At 37.0% G+C, this 14626-nt stretch overlaps 1 protein-coding gene across 1 annotated transcript in view; it reads right to left on the bottom strand.

Annotated features, from left to right (window-relative positions):
• Window positions 1–8953, bottom strand: part of LOC139687473 (WD repeat-containing protein 91) — a 45450-nt gene extending 36497 nt beyond the window's left edge. The window contains exons 1-5 of the mRNA XM_071584647.1: window positions 8701–8953; window positions 8496–8619; window positions 8273–8413; window positions 6207–6322; window positions 2600–2844 (exon numbers count right to left, since the gene is read on the bottom strand). Coding sequence (XP_071440748.1) covers window positions 2600–2844; window positions 6207–6322; window positions 8273–8413; window positions 8496–8619; window positions 8701–8820 — 746 coding nt within the window. The 5' untranslated portion in view covers window positions 8821–8953. The remainder of the gene's footprint in view (window positions 1–2599; window positions 2845–6206; window positions 6323–8272; window positions 8414–8495; window positions 8620–8700) is intronic.
• Window positions 8954–14626: the final 5673 nt, after the last annotated feature.

The raw sequence follows: 14626 nt of genomic DNA, 5'->3' as shown, positions 1-14626 counted from the left end.
GATGCCACACTAGCTTAACTGGCTGGAGCACTCAGCCGGACATTGAGGGATCCAGGTTTGGATCCCAGTCAAGGCGAACGATTTTTATACTTTGTAATTGTTGCATTGAAATGCATATCAGCAGAAAACTCCATTAAAATTTACCGTTCGGGCATCTGCTGCAGTTTCTTGGAATGAAATACAAAGTCACAAACACAGGAGCAGATATGCCATGAACTTTATCAAACTCGGTTTTTTATCTCTTTCAGTTTTAAGCCTTTTAAATAGAAGTGTTAAATCACCACAAGAAACTCATTTTTTCCATTTTCATAAATAAGCATTAGAGTGTTGCTTTCAATCGACTATGAATTTGAAATCAAGTCCAGATGCAGCTGAAACTTCAACAGCAATTTAGTGAGAGAAGAAGGTTTTTAAAAGCAAACTTTTTCTAATACAACAAGCATCATCTCTTTGATTTTTTAAGGACTAACTGAGGGGCCCATGCATACTTAACAACCTTTCTTAATTTCTCACCGTCAAGAACACAAAGAGGATATTAAAATTAATAACACATGTACTATTCCTTAGTTTTTATGCATTGACTCATAGATATTCTTATTTTAGCCCATATGGGGACAATTTCTCAAAACTAAAAGTTAGTTTATAAGTCCAGGTAGTTTGCAGACACTGATGAAAATAAATCAACAACATTCATTACTTGCATATATTACACAGCATTTGATTTTTGAAGTTTAACTGTTTTAAGTTTAAGAACACCTTCAGAGGACTTGGAAAAAACTTGTAGCTTTGAGTAACAGGCTCCTAGAAATATACTACGACGGTAAGATGAAATGTTATCGGGCTGACAGAAAGATGGCATTCTAATCAATGAAAATTTATGATTCCCACCTAGGTGCACGTGTCATCAGTTCCTAAGACAAGTTTCAACTTGTTCTCTCAAGTAGTTCGTTTACACATATTGTTGCAGTAGACATTTTTCGTTAAAATGGAAAAACTTGAATTATGTGCGGTCATAAAATTCTTTGCTTCACTTTAAAATTAACCCCTAAGGAAATTCATCTGAAGTAGACCAAAGTATGCTCCTTCGATATCAACCATTAAAAAGTGGGCAGCTGAATTTAAATGTAGTCACACATCCCTCAAAGATGACCTACCTGAAGGATGGCCAAAAACCGCAACCACACCAGAAACCATCAAAAAGGTGCATGATAAAATGTTGGATGATAGGCGAGTGAAGGTGAGTTAGATAGCTAAGGCTGTGGGGATATCGGAAGAAAGAGTGTGAAACATCTTTCACAACGAACTAGGGATGCAAAAGCTCTGTGCAAGGTGGATGCTGCATTCGCTGAATGCCGATCAAAAGCATTAGCACAAACAATTTTTGTAGCAAAGTTTGGACCGATTAAAGAGGGAACCGACCGATTTTGTGCAGCGATTTGTCACCATAGATGAGACATGGGCTCATGTCTCATCTATGGGTGTATGTCGGTGGTTCAGCACCAAAGAAAGTGAAGTCGATCGCATCTGCCAGAAAGGTCATGGCCGGTGTGTTTTGTATGCAAAAGGAATCCTGTTAGTTAATTACCTTCAAAAAGGCAGAATAATTATAGGCAAATATTATTCCAACCTTATTGACCAGCTGGATGCCAAAATTTACAAGAAGAGGCCTGGCTTGAAGAAGAAAAAAAATCATCTTTCACCAGGACAACACGCTGTCACCTGCTCACAAAGGTGCGATGGCAATGGGAAAACTATGGCATTTAGGATACAATTTGCTTGGCCATCCCTGCTATTCTCCCGAGTTAACACCCTCAGACTTCCATCTGTTCCCAAACTTGAAGAAATTTGTTTCTGAGAAGCACTTCCAATCCAATGAAGAATTTGAAAGGGCCATAGATATTTTCATGTTCCTCCAGACTCTCAATTCTGGGGAGGAATACTGATGTTGGAGAAATGCTAGACAAAGTGTGTTGAAGTCAAGGGAGTTGATGTAGCTGTAGAAAAATAAAATCATTTTTTAACTGAAAATCGCAGTATTTCTTTTGTCATGCCCATAACTTTTTACCTTACCCGTGTATTTCAAAGGGGGACTAGAAGTGGAATAAAAACTGTACAAGCAACATTCGTTTAAAAATATAATGGAGCATTGTTTGCATTAAATAAAGCGATTTTCTAAAAAAGGACCTAGACATCTTATCCCATTTCATGCGACTCGAACAAATGCTATGGAAGTCAAGATAGCTTCATAATGTTACTCTTAATTGGGAATGTTATCATTTCTATGCAGGTATTTCACTATCGAACACATTGCAACCTGGGATGGTTTAGCAACCAAAATGGACTCAATAAAATAGTTATGAATGGCCCATATACCAACTAATTCATACAGGGAGTGCCAGATATTTCACCCCTTGGTACAATGAACTATTGGGGGAACTCTGGGTATCCCTCAGGGCGCAGCAGATCTAATTTTGTAACATATTTTTATGATGCTTCCATTACTACCGAACCGCATCAATAGGCATATAAATCATCCACATGTTCTAAATTTATTGAATATATCAGCAAGCATTCGCTATTTTTTTCAAAATACACTTACTGAGCAATCACATAGAAATCATCCATGAGCTCTTGAGAAGCTGGTACTTCAGGGGTGATAACATCAGCCACAGATACTGGCCGTGACCTCACAGCCAGATGTGGATGATTAGCACCAGAAAGGGAGCTCTGTCCTCCTTCAAGAAGGAGAGCTAAACGTGTCCTCAAAACTTCATTTTCTTCCTGCAAACACTTAATGGTTGCTGCATCTTCACCAAAACTTGCAAGAGTTGGCTGTGGCATGCACTAAATGGGTGAGGAAATAAATGATTCAGATCACTAGGTCACATTGGTGCTATCTTGGATTAGTAATATTACAAGATGTGGGGGCTTAGCAAATTTCAAAAAATAAGATTTTCATTTTCCTATTTTTGAACCTATTGTTTTCCATTTTTACACCAAATCTACCTTGAATGTAAAGTAACTCATATTTTTATATGTGCATATAAATACAGGGTAGGGCCCTTAAATTTGGAAAATGAAATCTTTGTTTAAAACCAAATTTATTTAAAAAAATACAAATGAAAATGAAAATCCTTTTACATACAAGTAGTGGTATCTGTCAAGAGTAACATTACTCAATGTAACCCCCTTCAGCTGCAACGACCGCCTCCAATCTTGTCCTGAATTGATCACACACACTCTTCAAAACAGCTCTGTCCATATTTGTGAATGCTGCTACGATAGCGGTGCTTAGAGACGCGACATTAGGGTGCCTTGTCTTACTGGTAACTCTTTCCACTACGCTCCAAACATAATAGTTGAGGGGATTCAAGTCCGAGCTATTCGGAGATCAGAACTCCTTTGACCAGAACATGTCAACGTTATCTAAGAGCCAGTTTCGGTCTAAATGACTTGTATGAGCTGGTACACCAGATCAATCTGATTCGCCCCACAGCTTTATTTCTTAGAGAACACAATAACAGGTTGCAGCAAGCAATCCGCTTTGCTCTGGCAGCCTCAGACAGCATGTTTCGCACCTTTATTGTGTGCAACTTGTATCACAGGTCCTCCTCTGCCATCCGATGCATTGTTCCCTCGCTAACATTCAATTCTGATGCCAATTTCCTCAGTAATTGCCCCGGGTCCTCTGAAATCAGCGCCTGAGCCTTCTCTACAATTGCTGCAATTCGTGAATCTTCTGTCTTGGGTGTAAAGTAATGGACCCATGTTTCATCCATGGTTATGAAACAGCACAAAAATTATGCTTTGTTGCTGTGAACCTTTGCTAAACACTCAATTGAAACATCTTCACGACTGGTTTTGCTCGAGTGTGAGCAAATGCGACACCCATCTTGCACACAGCTTTCTCACGTCCAAATTTTCAGTTGATATGTGATGTACCACACTTTTTGAAATGCCTAATATGTCTGCTAGCTCGCGCACTTTTTGTTGACGATCATCCAGTATCACTATGTGGATTTTCTTCACCGTTTCTGAACATGTCAACGTCATGTCAAAGTCATCACCTCATTTGGTCGACCAATGCGATGCTTGTCTTTACAGCTTGTACAGCCTCATTTAAACAAAATATGCATTTTTATTACAAAACTGTTTTAATTCCCAAACAGAAATTCGGTCTTTCCACCTCCAATTTGAACCAGAAGAAGGCCTCACCACCCAAGACATATCCCTACTCGCACCCCAGTTTTATCTCCTCCCAAAAATACACAAATCTAAAATCCCCTGTCGCCCTATAGTTTCCAGTTTCAACTCTCCCAACAAAAGAATCTCCGCATTCCTTGACCACCACCTACAACCTCTTGTACTCTCCTCGCCCTCCATGAAAGACACGTATCAATTCCTCCTCCTTTTAAATTCTGTCTCCATTCCCCCCACCTTCCACCTACTTATGGCCACCATCGATGTTACCACCCATTATACCTCTATTCCCCATGCTGAAGGCTTATCCTATCTCCGTCAGTATCTTTTTCTATGCCCCTCACCCCAGTGCCCTTCAGTCAAATTAAACCTCAATCTAGCCACTTTCATCCAAACAAAATATGCATTTTCATTCCAAAACTGTTTTCATTCACAAAGCAAAGTCACAGCAATGGGAACGAGGATGGCGCCATCATACCCCAATCTCTTCATGGGCCACCTAGAAGAGACTTTCCTTTCTCAGCAACCCCTCCAACTTCTTTTCTGGGTCCGCTACATACACGACATTTTTATTCTCTGGACACATGGCTTTGAGTCTCTCAATAATTTCTCATCGGACTTAAATTCTTCTTTCACAGTTAAATCCAATTCTTACATTTCAGACTCCACCATCACCTTTCTTGACACAGACATCTCACTTCACAGTAACAAATTTACCACTTCAATACATATTAAAGCCACTAACCATCAACAATACCTACACTTAACCAGCTGTCACCCTTCCAACACCAAACGCTTTCGATTCCCAAATCTCTCTCTATCCACGGGCACTGGATTTGCAACAAAATAAAATCCACCCGACCTCACACACCATCAGAAATCAACCACTCATCTGAAGCAGGACTCAACCTTTTAACCACCTATTTTCCTTGATCCCACACACTGAACACCTTCCTTAAAGAAATGTTTCCAATTTTACACGATAATGATGCTACATCATCCTTACTGCCCCTATGCCCCTCTCTCGCATACAAACGACCGCCAATCTAAGAAACCTTCTGAGGATCCACCAACCCTTTGGTGCCCTCTTACAAATTTCCTCATCCTTCCCCTACTTGCAACCGCACTTGATGTAAAACATGTCCTCTTATCAGATCAGCTACCCTCACCCCATATCCCCTCATTGCCCCCTCATCTCATTCCCACTCTAATTGCCTCTCAAAAAACATTATCTAACTTTTGTAATGCAAACGATTCACTTCATTTTACATAGGCGAATGCATTACCCCCTTGTCCATTTGAATGAACAATCACCGCTACTCCTGCAATTATACCTCACTCTCTTCTCTTACTATCCCTTCACACACAAATTCCCACAGTCTTTCTTTTGACCAGTGTTTCTCCCTAACCATCCTAGAATCTCTACCTGATTCAGCCACCAATAGAGGTGAGAACTCACGAATCCGCAAATATACTAGCTTACCAACCTTTTACAATTCCCACCCTTAACCACCATCTTTAATTCCCTTCCCAGCATACCCTACGCCTCCTCCCCCAAGACTCCATATTACACGTCGAGCTCTTCCAGTCTGACCTAAAGAAGGCCGAAAGATCAAACTTTCAAAAATGTCTCCTTTTACGTGTTATCTATTTTATTTTGTGTTCTATTGAGCCGCCCAAATGTTATATTCCTCTCGTGAGTGCTTCTACATCATCGATATATATAAAGGGGGCGACACTTAAATTTGGACAAATGAAACTTTTGTTTAAAAGCAAATTTATTAAAAAAAATACAAATGAAAATAAAAATCCTTTAACATACAAGTAGTGGTATCTGTCAAGTATAGCATTACTGGGCTTAGTACTGGGTGAACTCTACCATCACCTACCACACCAACCTTCAGGTTGATTACAGCATTTATGGTTTAATAGATATAGAATATATGGGGCCCTTCGGCAAAATGATTAGAATAATGTGCATTATTTGTAGATTACTGCGTACACACCTGAAATATGATGGACAGGAAATTGTGAAGAGAAGCAAGCATTGTATCCTGCCACTGCCGGGTGAAATGTACTGTAAATGCTGGATTTTCTTCTGGATTTTTTATGAAGGGAAGCACTGGAAATATATAATTAAATATACTTAGTGAGGTTAGCTATAATTACCTTATCAAAGCAGTCAAAATTTTATTATTTTAATTTACTAACATATTAAAACAAATCAGCAAGCACAAATTGACTCATACATCTGAGTCGGAAAACAAAGCTGGTTTTATTCAGTTCAATTAACATTTTTGAATAGATCACTTTTCATTCCCATCAGAGGGTGTTAGTGCATGAATGTAAAGCTTGGCATTTACAAAAGCCAAGAGATGCCTAATGTAATAGGCATGTATGGTAATCACTAAAAAAGAATCCTTGAGACCTGTTATGGAAAATGTTTTCGACCAAAATACATTAGATCCAGCCAGTAACACAAGATCAATTCATTAAAGGACTGAACCTTGTTAACAACACACCTACTTGTACATAGAGCATGCTGCAGCTGTTATCCATTTAGAAATGATTTTGACAACAAATTGCCATTTCTCTGTAAAATATCAGTCTTCAAGCTTTTTACAGAGGAATGTAAACATGCCCAAATTGTTCATCAGATTAGCAACTAAAAGAATAAATCGACAAGCATGGAAAAAACGTTTTGCAACAAAGCAATGCACCTGAAAAATGTCAGCTAAAATTTGATATCATGATCCTCCGTGCATTCCTACTTGCTCATTAGATTCGCCAACAATTTTCAAAAATTACAGCAAAAATTCTATTAACATGTTCATCTGTTGATGTGGAAGGTCAACTAGACCTGGGATCTACACCAAACAACATTCTGGCCTCCTCAAAATGCTTCAGTTATTCACAGTACTTCATTTATAAACCTCCCTCAGAATACTTTGCGAAAAACCTGAAATGCCTCCATAAAATGTTTAAGCCAGTTTTCAAGATCCTTCTGTGTCGCTTTGTCATAAGTATAATGGCCAGATTGAGCAAGTGCTTACCAAAGCTCAGAGACTAATGCTCATATGGGAATGAGCTAATGGCTCATTGTCATCAACATTTGCTAGGTGGACTGAAATGCTAAGGCATGCTACGTGTGGTAAGGATGCACTGTTTAAAAATATTTTTTTCAATCTATTATTAGCACACCTCATCTTTCATTGAAATAACATAAAATTCTTTCATGAATGATACTCAGATTTTCACTTTATATGTTTTTATTTACAACATGATTAATTCTGCCACTTTAAGATTGAAGAAAAGAGAATTTTTAAAACTTTTTCTACACGGAAATAAAATGAAATAATTAAAACAGTGGAAGACTTTCCAGGATATCTATTCGAATTATTTTCTAAGGCGGAAAGGTGCAAAATTCAGGTCCAAGGCGTGCACTGCCAAATCGAAGGTCCAAACAAATAAATCCACACATATTTGTTCGATGCAACGGTTTCACTGCATTGGTGACGAATGAAAATGCAGGTAATTTATATTTTAAAATTATACGTGAACTCATTCGCTACAAAAGTGACTTGTTTCCATCTTATAAAGACAAGAATCGAAATGCCTAATATGAAATATGACAACGGAAAGTAACTGATAATAATGCCTGTTGGTAAATTTTGGGCTTCTTGCGTAAAAAGAGCACACCTATTAAAATGGTATCTGTAATTTGTACACGTTAAACAAGATTTGCAAAGGAGCGATGGCCTAAAACAGGACTCTGATCTGGGCCCTCACCAATTCTATCAATAAGACATAAACCTTTCTTTGTTCATCATGTACTCGCAGGGCATAAAAGCCGTTCATACAAAAGTGCCCGACATGTGAGTATGAAACTTATCTAACATTAGACAATAGGAGGGAGGAGATTTGGCCCTTTTTAATTTTATGGCTTACAAGTCACGGGGCAAAAACGCGGCATACAAGGCGCTACTTTAAGATATTAACTGTCAGAAGCATTTACGAAGACGACTGGAAAAATTGAGCCACAAAATGCATGTACACAACACAAAATACTTACTGAACCAATCTTTCCACTCAGCCTGAGTAAGTAATTCCGAAGTCATTTTGGAAAAAAATTCGGTTAATTTTTCTTGTTTTCCATTGAGTACTGCATTCACCAGGTACATTTTAAGCACTGCATTTTCAAGTTTTCTAACGGCTGAAACAGTCAATGTTTTTAGTGATATTTTTATCTAGTAGAGTACACAAATATTTCAATATTTTGCAGGAAATACTGTTACCAGGGCAAAAGTGCTGATCCAACTTCGAAAACATTCTTTGATCTAAATGTCCCCAAAGTTCTCTTAAGGAATTTAGGTCGTACGAGTAAATATACTGCATTAGTTGGTCCAATATTCTATCAACCTAAAAATAATAAGTATTATTTTGTGATATCACGCTCTCAGGATTTAAAGAAACGTAGCCACGTACAACTTTAAAACTCACACGGAATCCTTTGTCCTTGTCCACTTTTAATTCTGAGTCAAATACTTTGAGGGTACCGCTGAATCCTCTGTACAGCAAGTACTCACGAATCAGCTCATCCAAATATTGAACATGAGACATTTTAAAGCGTGGATGATTCCAATACCAACGAGTAATAAATATATCTCCAAACTACCGACACGACTGGCAGATAATTGACACGATTGGCAGAATGTAATTATATCACCAACCAAACTTCAGTCTCATTCGTTTCACATTCCTATTACAACAACTGCGACGAAACCGAAATAACAAATGCGTCTATTTAAACCGTAAAAATAATCTAACGAGAGCCCTTACAGTCAAAACTTAAACAAGGAAATAAGTCTAATTATATGCAAGGGTGTCTGATGTGTGACGAATAAAGTTTATTGACTTTCATGTGGACAGTAAGATTTCAAATCACAAAACTTTAAAAAATTATGAGTTTCTGTTCAATGTTGTAGCCATAAGTACCCTTGCATTTTTAAATTGCCACAAACTTCTTGATGACAGATACCACCGATTCTATAGGAAAACGGCTCACATGAAGTTAAAAGAATCAACTACCATACAACATGCCTCGTTAAATTAAACGCAGCTTCAGCCAGCGTAAAAACGCCTCATAATTCATTCGTCGAAATAACAAACACGATAGCTAAATGAAATGCCAGCTGTCAAAGAAAACATTGGCGCTGCGGATGACAAATTCGCAGTACGCCATCATTGATTTTACGATGTTTACGATAGTTGAAGGCATAAAAGGTCTTGTTACAAACAGTAACCAGTTTCTTCCACAGTGGCATGACCTAACCGCGTTTTGAACTCGAGTAGTGACAAGTTTACTTGATTGGCAAAATTTTCAAAGTCTGGCTTCTGGTGATTATAATTTTTTTCGTTTTGGTTTTATACTTGGCAGTAGAGTCCATAGTTAATTATGTCATTAATGCATTTGAAGAAAAGGAATCAGTCTCAGTGACACTATGTGATCTTAGTAAGGCCTTCGACTGTGTTAATCATTCAATATGACTAACAAAGCTAGAATATTATGGTATTAAGGGAGTTGCACTGAAACTAATGAAGTCATATTTGGATGATCGCCACCAATTGGTTGAGCTTGATGGCTGTCGGTCTGCAGCTCTTAAAGTAAACTGTGGTGTACCACAGGGCTCTGTGCTTGGCCCAGTACTTTTCATTATCATGATTAATGATTTGCCCTGTAATATGAAACCTAGATCTGTTTTATATGCTGATGACACTACTTTTGAGCAAAAGTGTCAACATCTAGAAGATGCAAAGTTACAATCTAGCGCTACCCAAAAACAGGCTAAGGAATGGTTTGATGTTAATCATTTACAATTAAATACTAACAAAACTCAGCATATTGTTTGCAGTCTTAAATAAAAAATAACTGATATTGAAACTGCTAAAATACTAGGAATTTATATTGATACAAAACTTAATTGGGAGACTCACATCAGTCAGACCTGTAATAAACTTAGTAAAGCTGTTTATATGTTAAGAAAGCTCAACTTTATCATTTCAAATGAGTATCGTTTAACACTTTACCATGCCTTCTTTCAGTGTCATTTGAATTATGGTGTTGAGTTATGGGGTCATTCCCCTCATGTTAAACAAATTTTGCTACTGCAAAAGAGAGCTATTCGCTCTCTTGCTAATATACCACCACGTGATTCCTGCAAACCTTTTTTTATTAGGTATAGAATCATGACTGTATTTTGTTTGTATATCTTTAAGGCTCTGATTCATGTGAAAGTTAATCTAGAAACTTACCAATTAAGATCCAACCTCCATAACTATTCCACAAGAGGTAAATCGAATCTAAATACTACTTATTGTAGATTGTCATCAACTTACAACACATTTCACAATATGAACATACGACTGTATAACTATCTGCCTACTCAGTTGAAATCAGATGGTATCCAGAGTTTCAAGAATAGGGTTAAGAAAGTATGTTTATATGTTAAATAATACTTATATTGACGACATTTAATATGGTTGTACCATTTTTAAAATGAATAAAGTATTATTATTACTCTATTTTTTGTACGGGAACGGCTGGTCTTTCCACGGGTATGGTCACTCAAGCTGTCGTCATTAGCTTCGCTAATAATGCGCTTTGCTGTGTTCGTGAGAAATAGGTATATTATGTTTTTTGTACTGATGGGTATGCGTATTGCTTTACGGAAAGAGTTTCTCTGCAGTATTATAATAATGAATTACAAGAATCGCGGTCACCGGTCCGAGTTTTGATGCTATTGCTGCCCCTATCTACACCGGGGAGGCTAAAGTCATCTTGATGAGCAACTCAGTTTTCCAAGCTTTTTAGGTAATATCGTAGACATTTTTGAATATTGCTTTCCTATAAAAATACTGAACTGTTAGCTCTCTAAAACTGAAAATTATCTCTGGTTTACTGAGGGTTTATTAGCTCTTGGAAATGATTTACCCAATTAATTATTACCGCTCTTACAAAACCAGTGGAAGCCTGCATGAAACACAGGCTTGCTGGAAATACAACAGAGATTAATATAACTCAATTCGGCATGCAAAAATTCAGCGAATAAGGAGTTTTTTCAATTCAGAAAGTAAAAAAAGGCAGCTTGGATGGTAATGAATGAAGAAGTTGGTCATGTTAAAACAGAAAAAAATGATGCTGCCAAATTAGCAATAGGCTGCAGAATCTTTCTCTGAATAATGCAAATTTTAAATGGAATTTTTGTTACTCCATTTAATATTATATCAACTGTAAAAAAATTTTTAAAATGCAACAGTAAAGATTTCTATGGTTTGTCTAATTCCCTAATCAAGGACATAATTGTGTTCATTGCGGAACCATTGGCTTTGTTGCTCAACTTTTGCCTTGAGGCAGATTTTCCAACATGATCTTAGTTAAGCTTTCAACTGTGTCATTCATTCAATATTACTATCAAAGCTAAAATATTATGATGTTAAGGCTATTTCACAAACTAATGAGGTCATATTTAGATGATTGCCAGCAATTGGTTGAACTTGATGGCTGTCGATCTGCAGCTCTTAAAGTAAAATTTGGTGTCCCACAGGACTAAGTGCTTGGCCCAGTACTTTTCATCATCATAATTAATGATTTGCCCTGTAATATGAAATTAATTCTTTTTTTATGACAATGACACTTGGGTGGAGCTGCAGGTGCCCAGAGAGGCTTGCCCAGGATTCGAACCTGGGCCCTCCAGTCAGTAGTCAGATGCTCTACCCTTCGTCTACTGCAACCCACAGCTTATTGTATGTAGTCTTTAATCAAAAATAACTGAAATTAGCTAACTAGGAATTTATATTAATACAAAACAACTGGGAGATCCACGTCAGACAGATACATCATAAATGGATAAAAGCTGTTTATATATTAGGAAGACTCAACTTTTTCATTTCAGATGAGTATCATTTAACTCTTTACCTTGCCTTCTTTCAATGTCATTTGAATTATGGTGTTTAGTTCTGGGGTCATTCCCCACTTGTTAAACGAATCTTGCTACTACAAAAGAGAGCCTGGAATCCTGGAGAGCCTGGAGCTATGGAATCATGCCTGTATTTAGTTGATATATCTTTAAGGCTCTGATTCATGTGAAAGTTAATCTAGAAACTTACTAATTAAGATCTCAAATCCATTACTACACCATAAGGGATAAAGAGAAACTAAATACTACTTATTGTAGACTATCCTAAATTTACAACTCATTTCATAACGTGAACATTCAACAGTATAACTGTCTGCATACTCTGTTGAAATCAGACTGTATCCCAAATTTCAAGAATAGGGTATCTGGTTACTTGCTAACCCACTTTACTTATTTGAAGAATTCTTTTGTGGCAATCTTCATCACATTGAAGAACTGATGTTTGACTATTAAGCAATATATATATTGACAACATTAAATATCATTGTTTCATTTATCAAAACAATCAAGTATTATTATTATGGTTATTAATGATTTTAACTGCACTGACAGTGGATGCCCTTGAAGTGAGTGATATGATTTTTGATTACACAGTAATGGAGAAGTAAATGGTATAACATTCCAATTACAAAAATTTACATTGAATTTCCCACAATATAGCCTAATATCTATGCTAAACCCCCAAAATGTATTTGTGTATCCTACATGCTATCAACTGTGATGCCTCATGCTGACAGCCTGCTTTTGATATGAAGTGCTTTTTTGTCTATTGTCACCCATTTTAGATCTGGCCCCAGTGCTTTAATGCGCTTTAGCTCCTCGAGGGCTTGATCAAAGTCTATTATACTTAAGATTTGTTTGATTTCTTCTTCTGGAACTCTTTGCTCTTCTTCCAGGATATCATTTCTTAATTGTCCTGTTTACTATTCTTAAAGACAATTGTTCTGTATGTATTTCTTTCTTATGCAATTCATTCAACCTCAATGCAAATTCCTCTTCATTTATTAATAGTTCTACAATTTTCTTTCTCAAAGGTTAGTTCTCTTTATGAATATCCTCCAGGTTAGGGAGCGAGCTTTTTCAGTGTTTCTCTTCGACAATTTTCTTGATATATGTACATTTGTCCTCAGTCCATTTTCCTCTTCATTTCTTATTTTCACTGTTTACTACAGTCTGCATTCTATTAAAATCAATTTGTGTTATATTATTTTTGGCATTATTCCAAGAGATCTACCTCATGTTATTCAAAAGATCTGTGTGCAGCCTCTGTGTACTAAATGCTGTCATATTTCTGTATTCAGCCTGTATATATCTAATGTTTTTGGGTCTTAACTTATTGTACTCTCTACTGTTTTACTTATTTAATTTTTTTATATCTCTTTTGTAACATTTTCTGACTTTTTTATAAATAAAATAAACTTTGAAAAATAAACAAACTGTAGTAATGATCAATCATTGACACCATCGTGTAGGATCCTATATATTCCTCAAATTTGAGTGCGGCATTAGGTATTTCCTTTCTTATCAAACCTGTTTATTCAAAATCTATCAAAAAATGTGTTCAAAACCCTGTCTCTCCCTTCGATAAAACATAAAAGCCATGATGTATGCTTTCAGCATTGATAAAAAATTTACTGTTACTTTTACCATCATCTTATGACATTGACACGAAGTTTTGCGATGGATAGATGAATGAATCATAAAGGCTAAATGTGTGTAATAAGGGGATCGAGATGGTGCGGGGGCTAACGTACTGGCTTCCCACCCTGAGGGCGCGGGTTCAAATCCCGGCGGTGTTGAATATTTTTCAGAGGTATCTCGATCCCTACTTGAGGTGCTTTGTGGAGGGCACTTTGAGTGAGTACGCCGTCCGTCGGATGGGACGTTAAGCCGCGGACCCCTTGACGCCTTTCGTAGAGTAGGCTAATGCCGACGCCGGGTTTCTCTCCACCCTTCATCCTTTCCTGTCCTTCCCCTATGGCGCAAATGACCTTAGCTGTCGGTCGCCTCCCCTCAAAACTACTACTATGTGTGTAATAATCTTATCATGAACCATCTTTTTGTTGTTTTATTCATTGATTCATGGACATCAGCAGACCATGCCTGTAGAGAAGCTTCAATAACGCGTCATTTTCTCTAGAGGAATTCTCTTAGGTGAAAATAATTTGATGAACCATATAAGTGACAAATGATGCTGCAAGATTGTAGTCAGTTTACCTTATTTGGTTCTTTGATCTGATGAATATTTGTCTATCTTGTCATGCCAAAGAAGTCAATACATTTTATTCTCTTCTCCACCGCTTCTGGTAAACAATTTTACACCTTTTAATTTGGTATTCATTGTCACATTAATCATTTTTACCTAATAAATATTATTATTATTAGGTAATCTACCGGTTAAGGTAGGTTTTTAGATAAACATAATTACTAATTAAATACTTTGTGACCCA

Source organism: Hetaerina americana, unplaced genomic scaffold, assembly GCF_022747635.1.
Source record: "Hetaerina americana unplaced genomic scaffold, ioHetAmer1.1.p SCAF_2, whole genome shotgun sequence".
NCBI lineage: Eukaryota > Metazoa > Arthropoda > Insecta > Odonata > Calopterygidae > Hetaerina > Hetaerina americana.
This window is presented reverse-complemented; position numbering and strand designations above follow the sequence as displayed.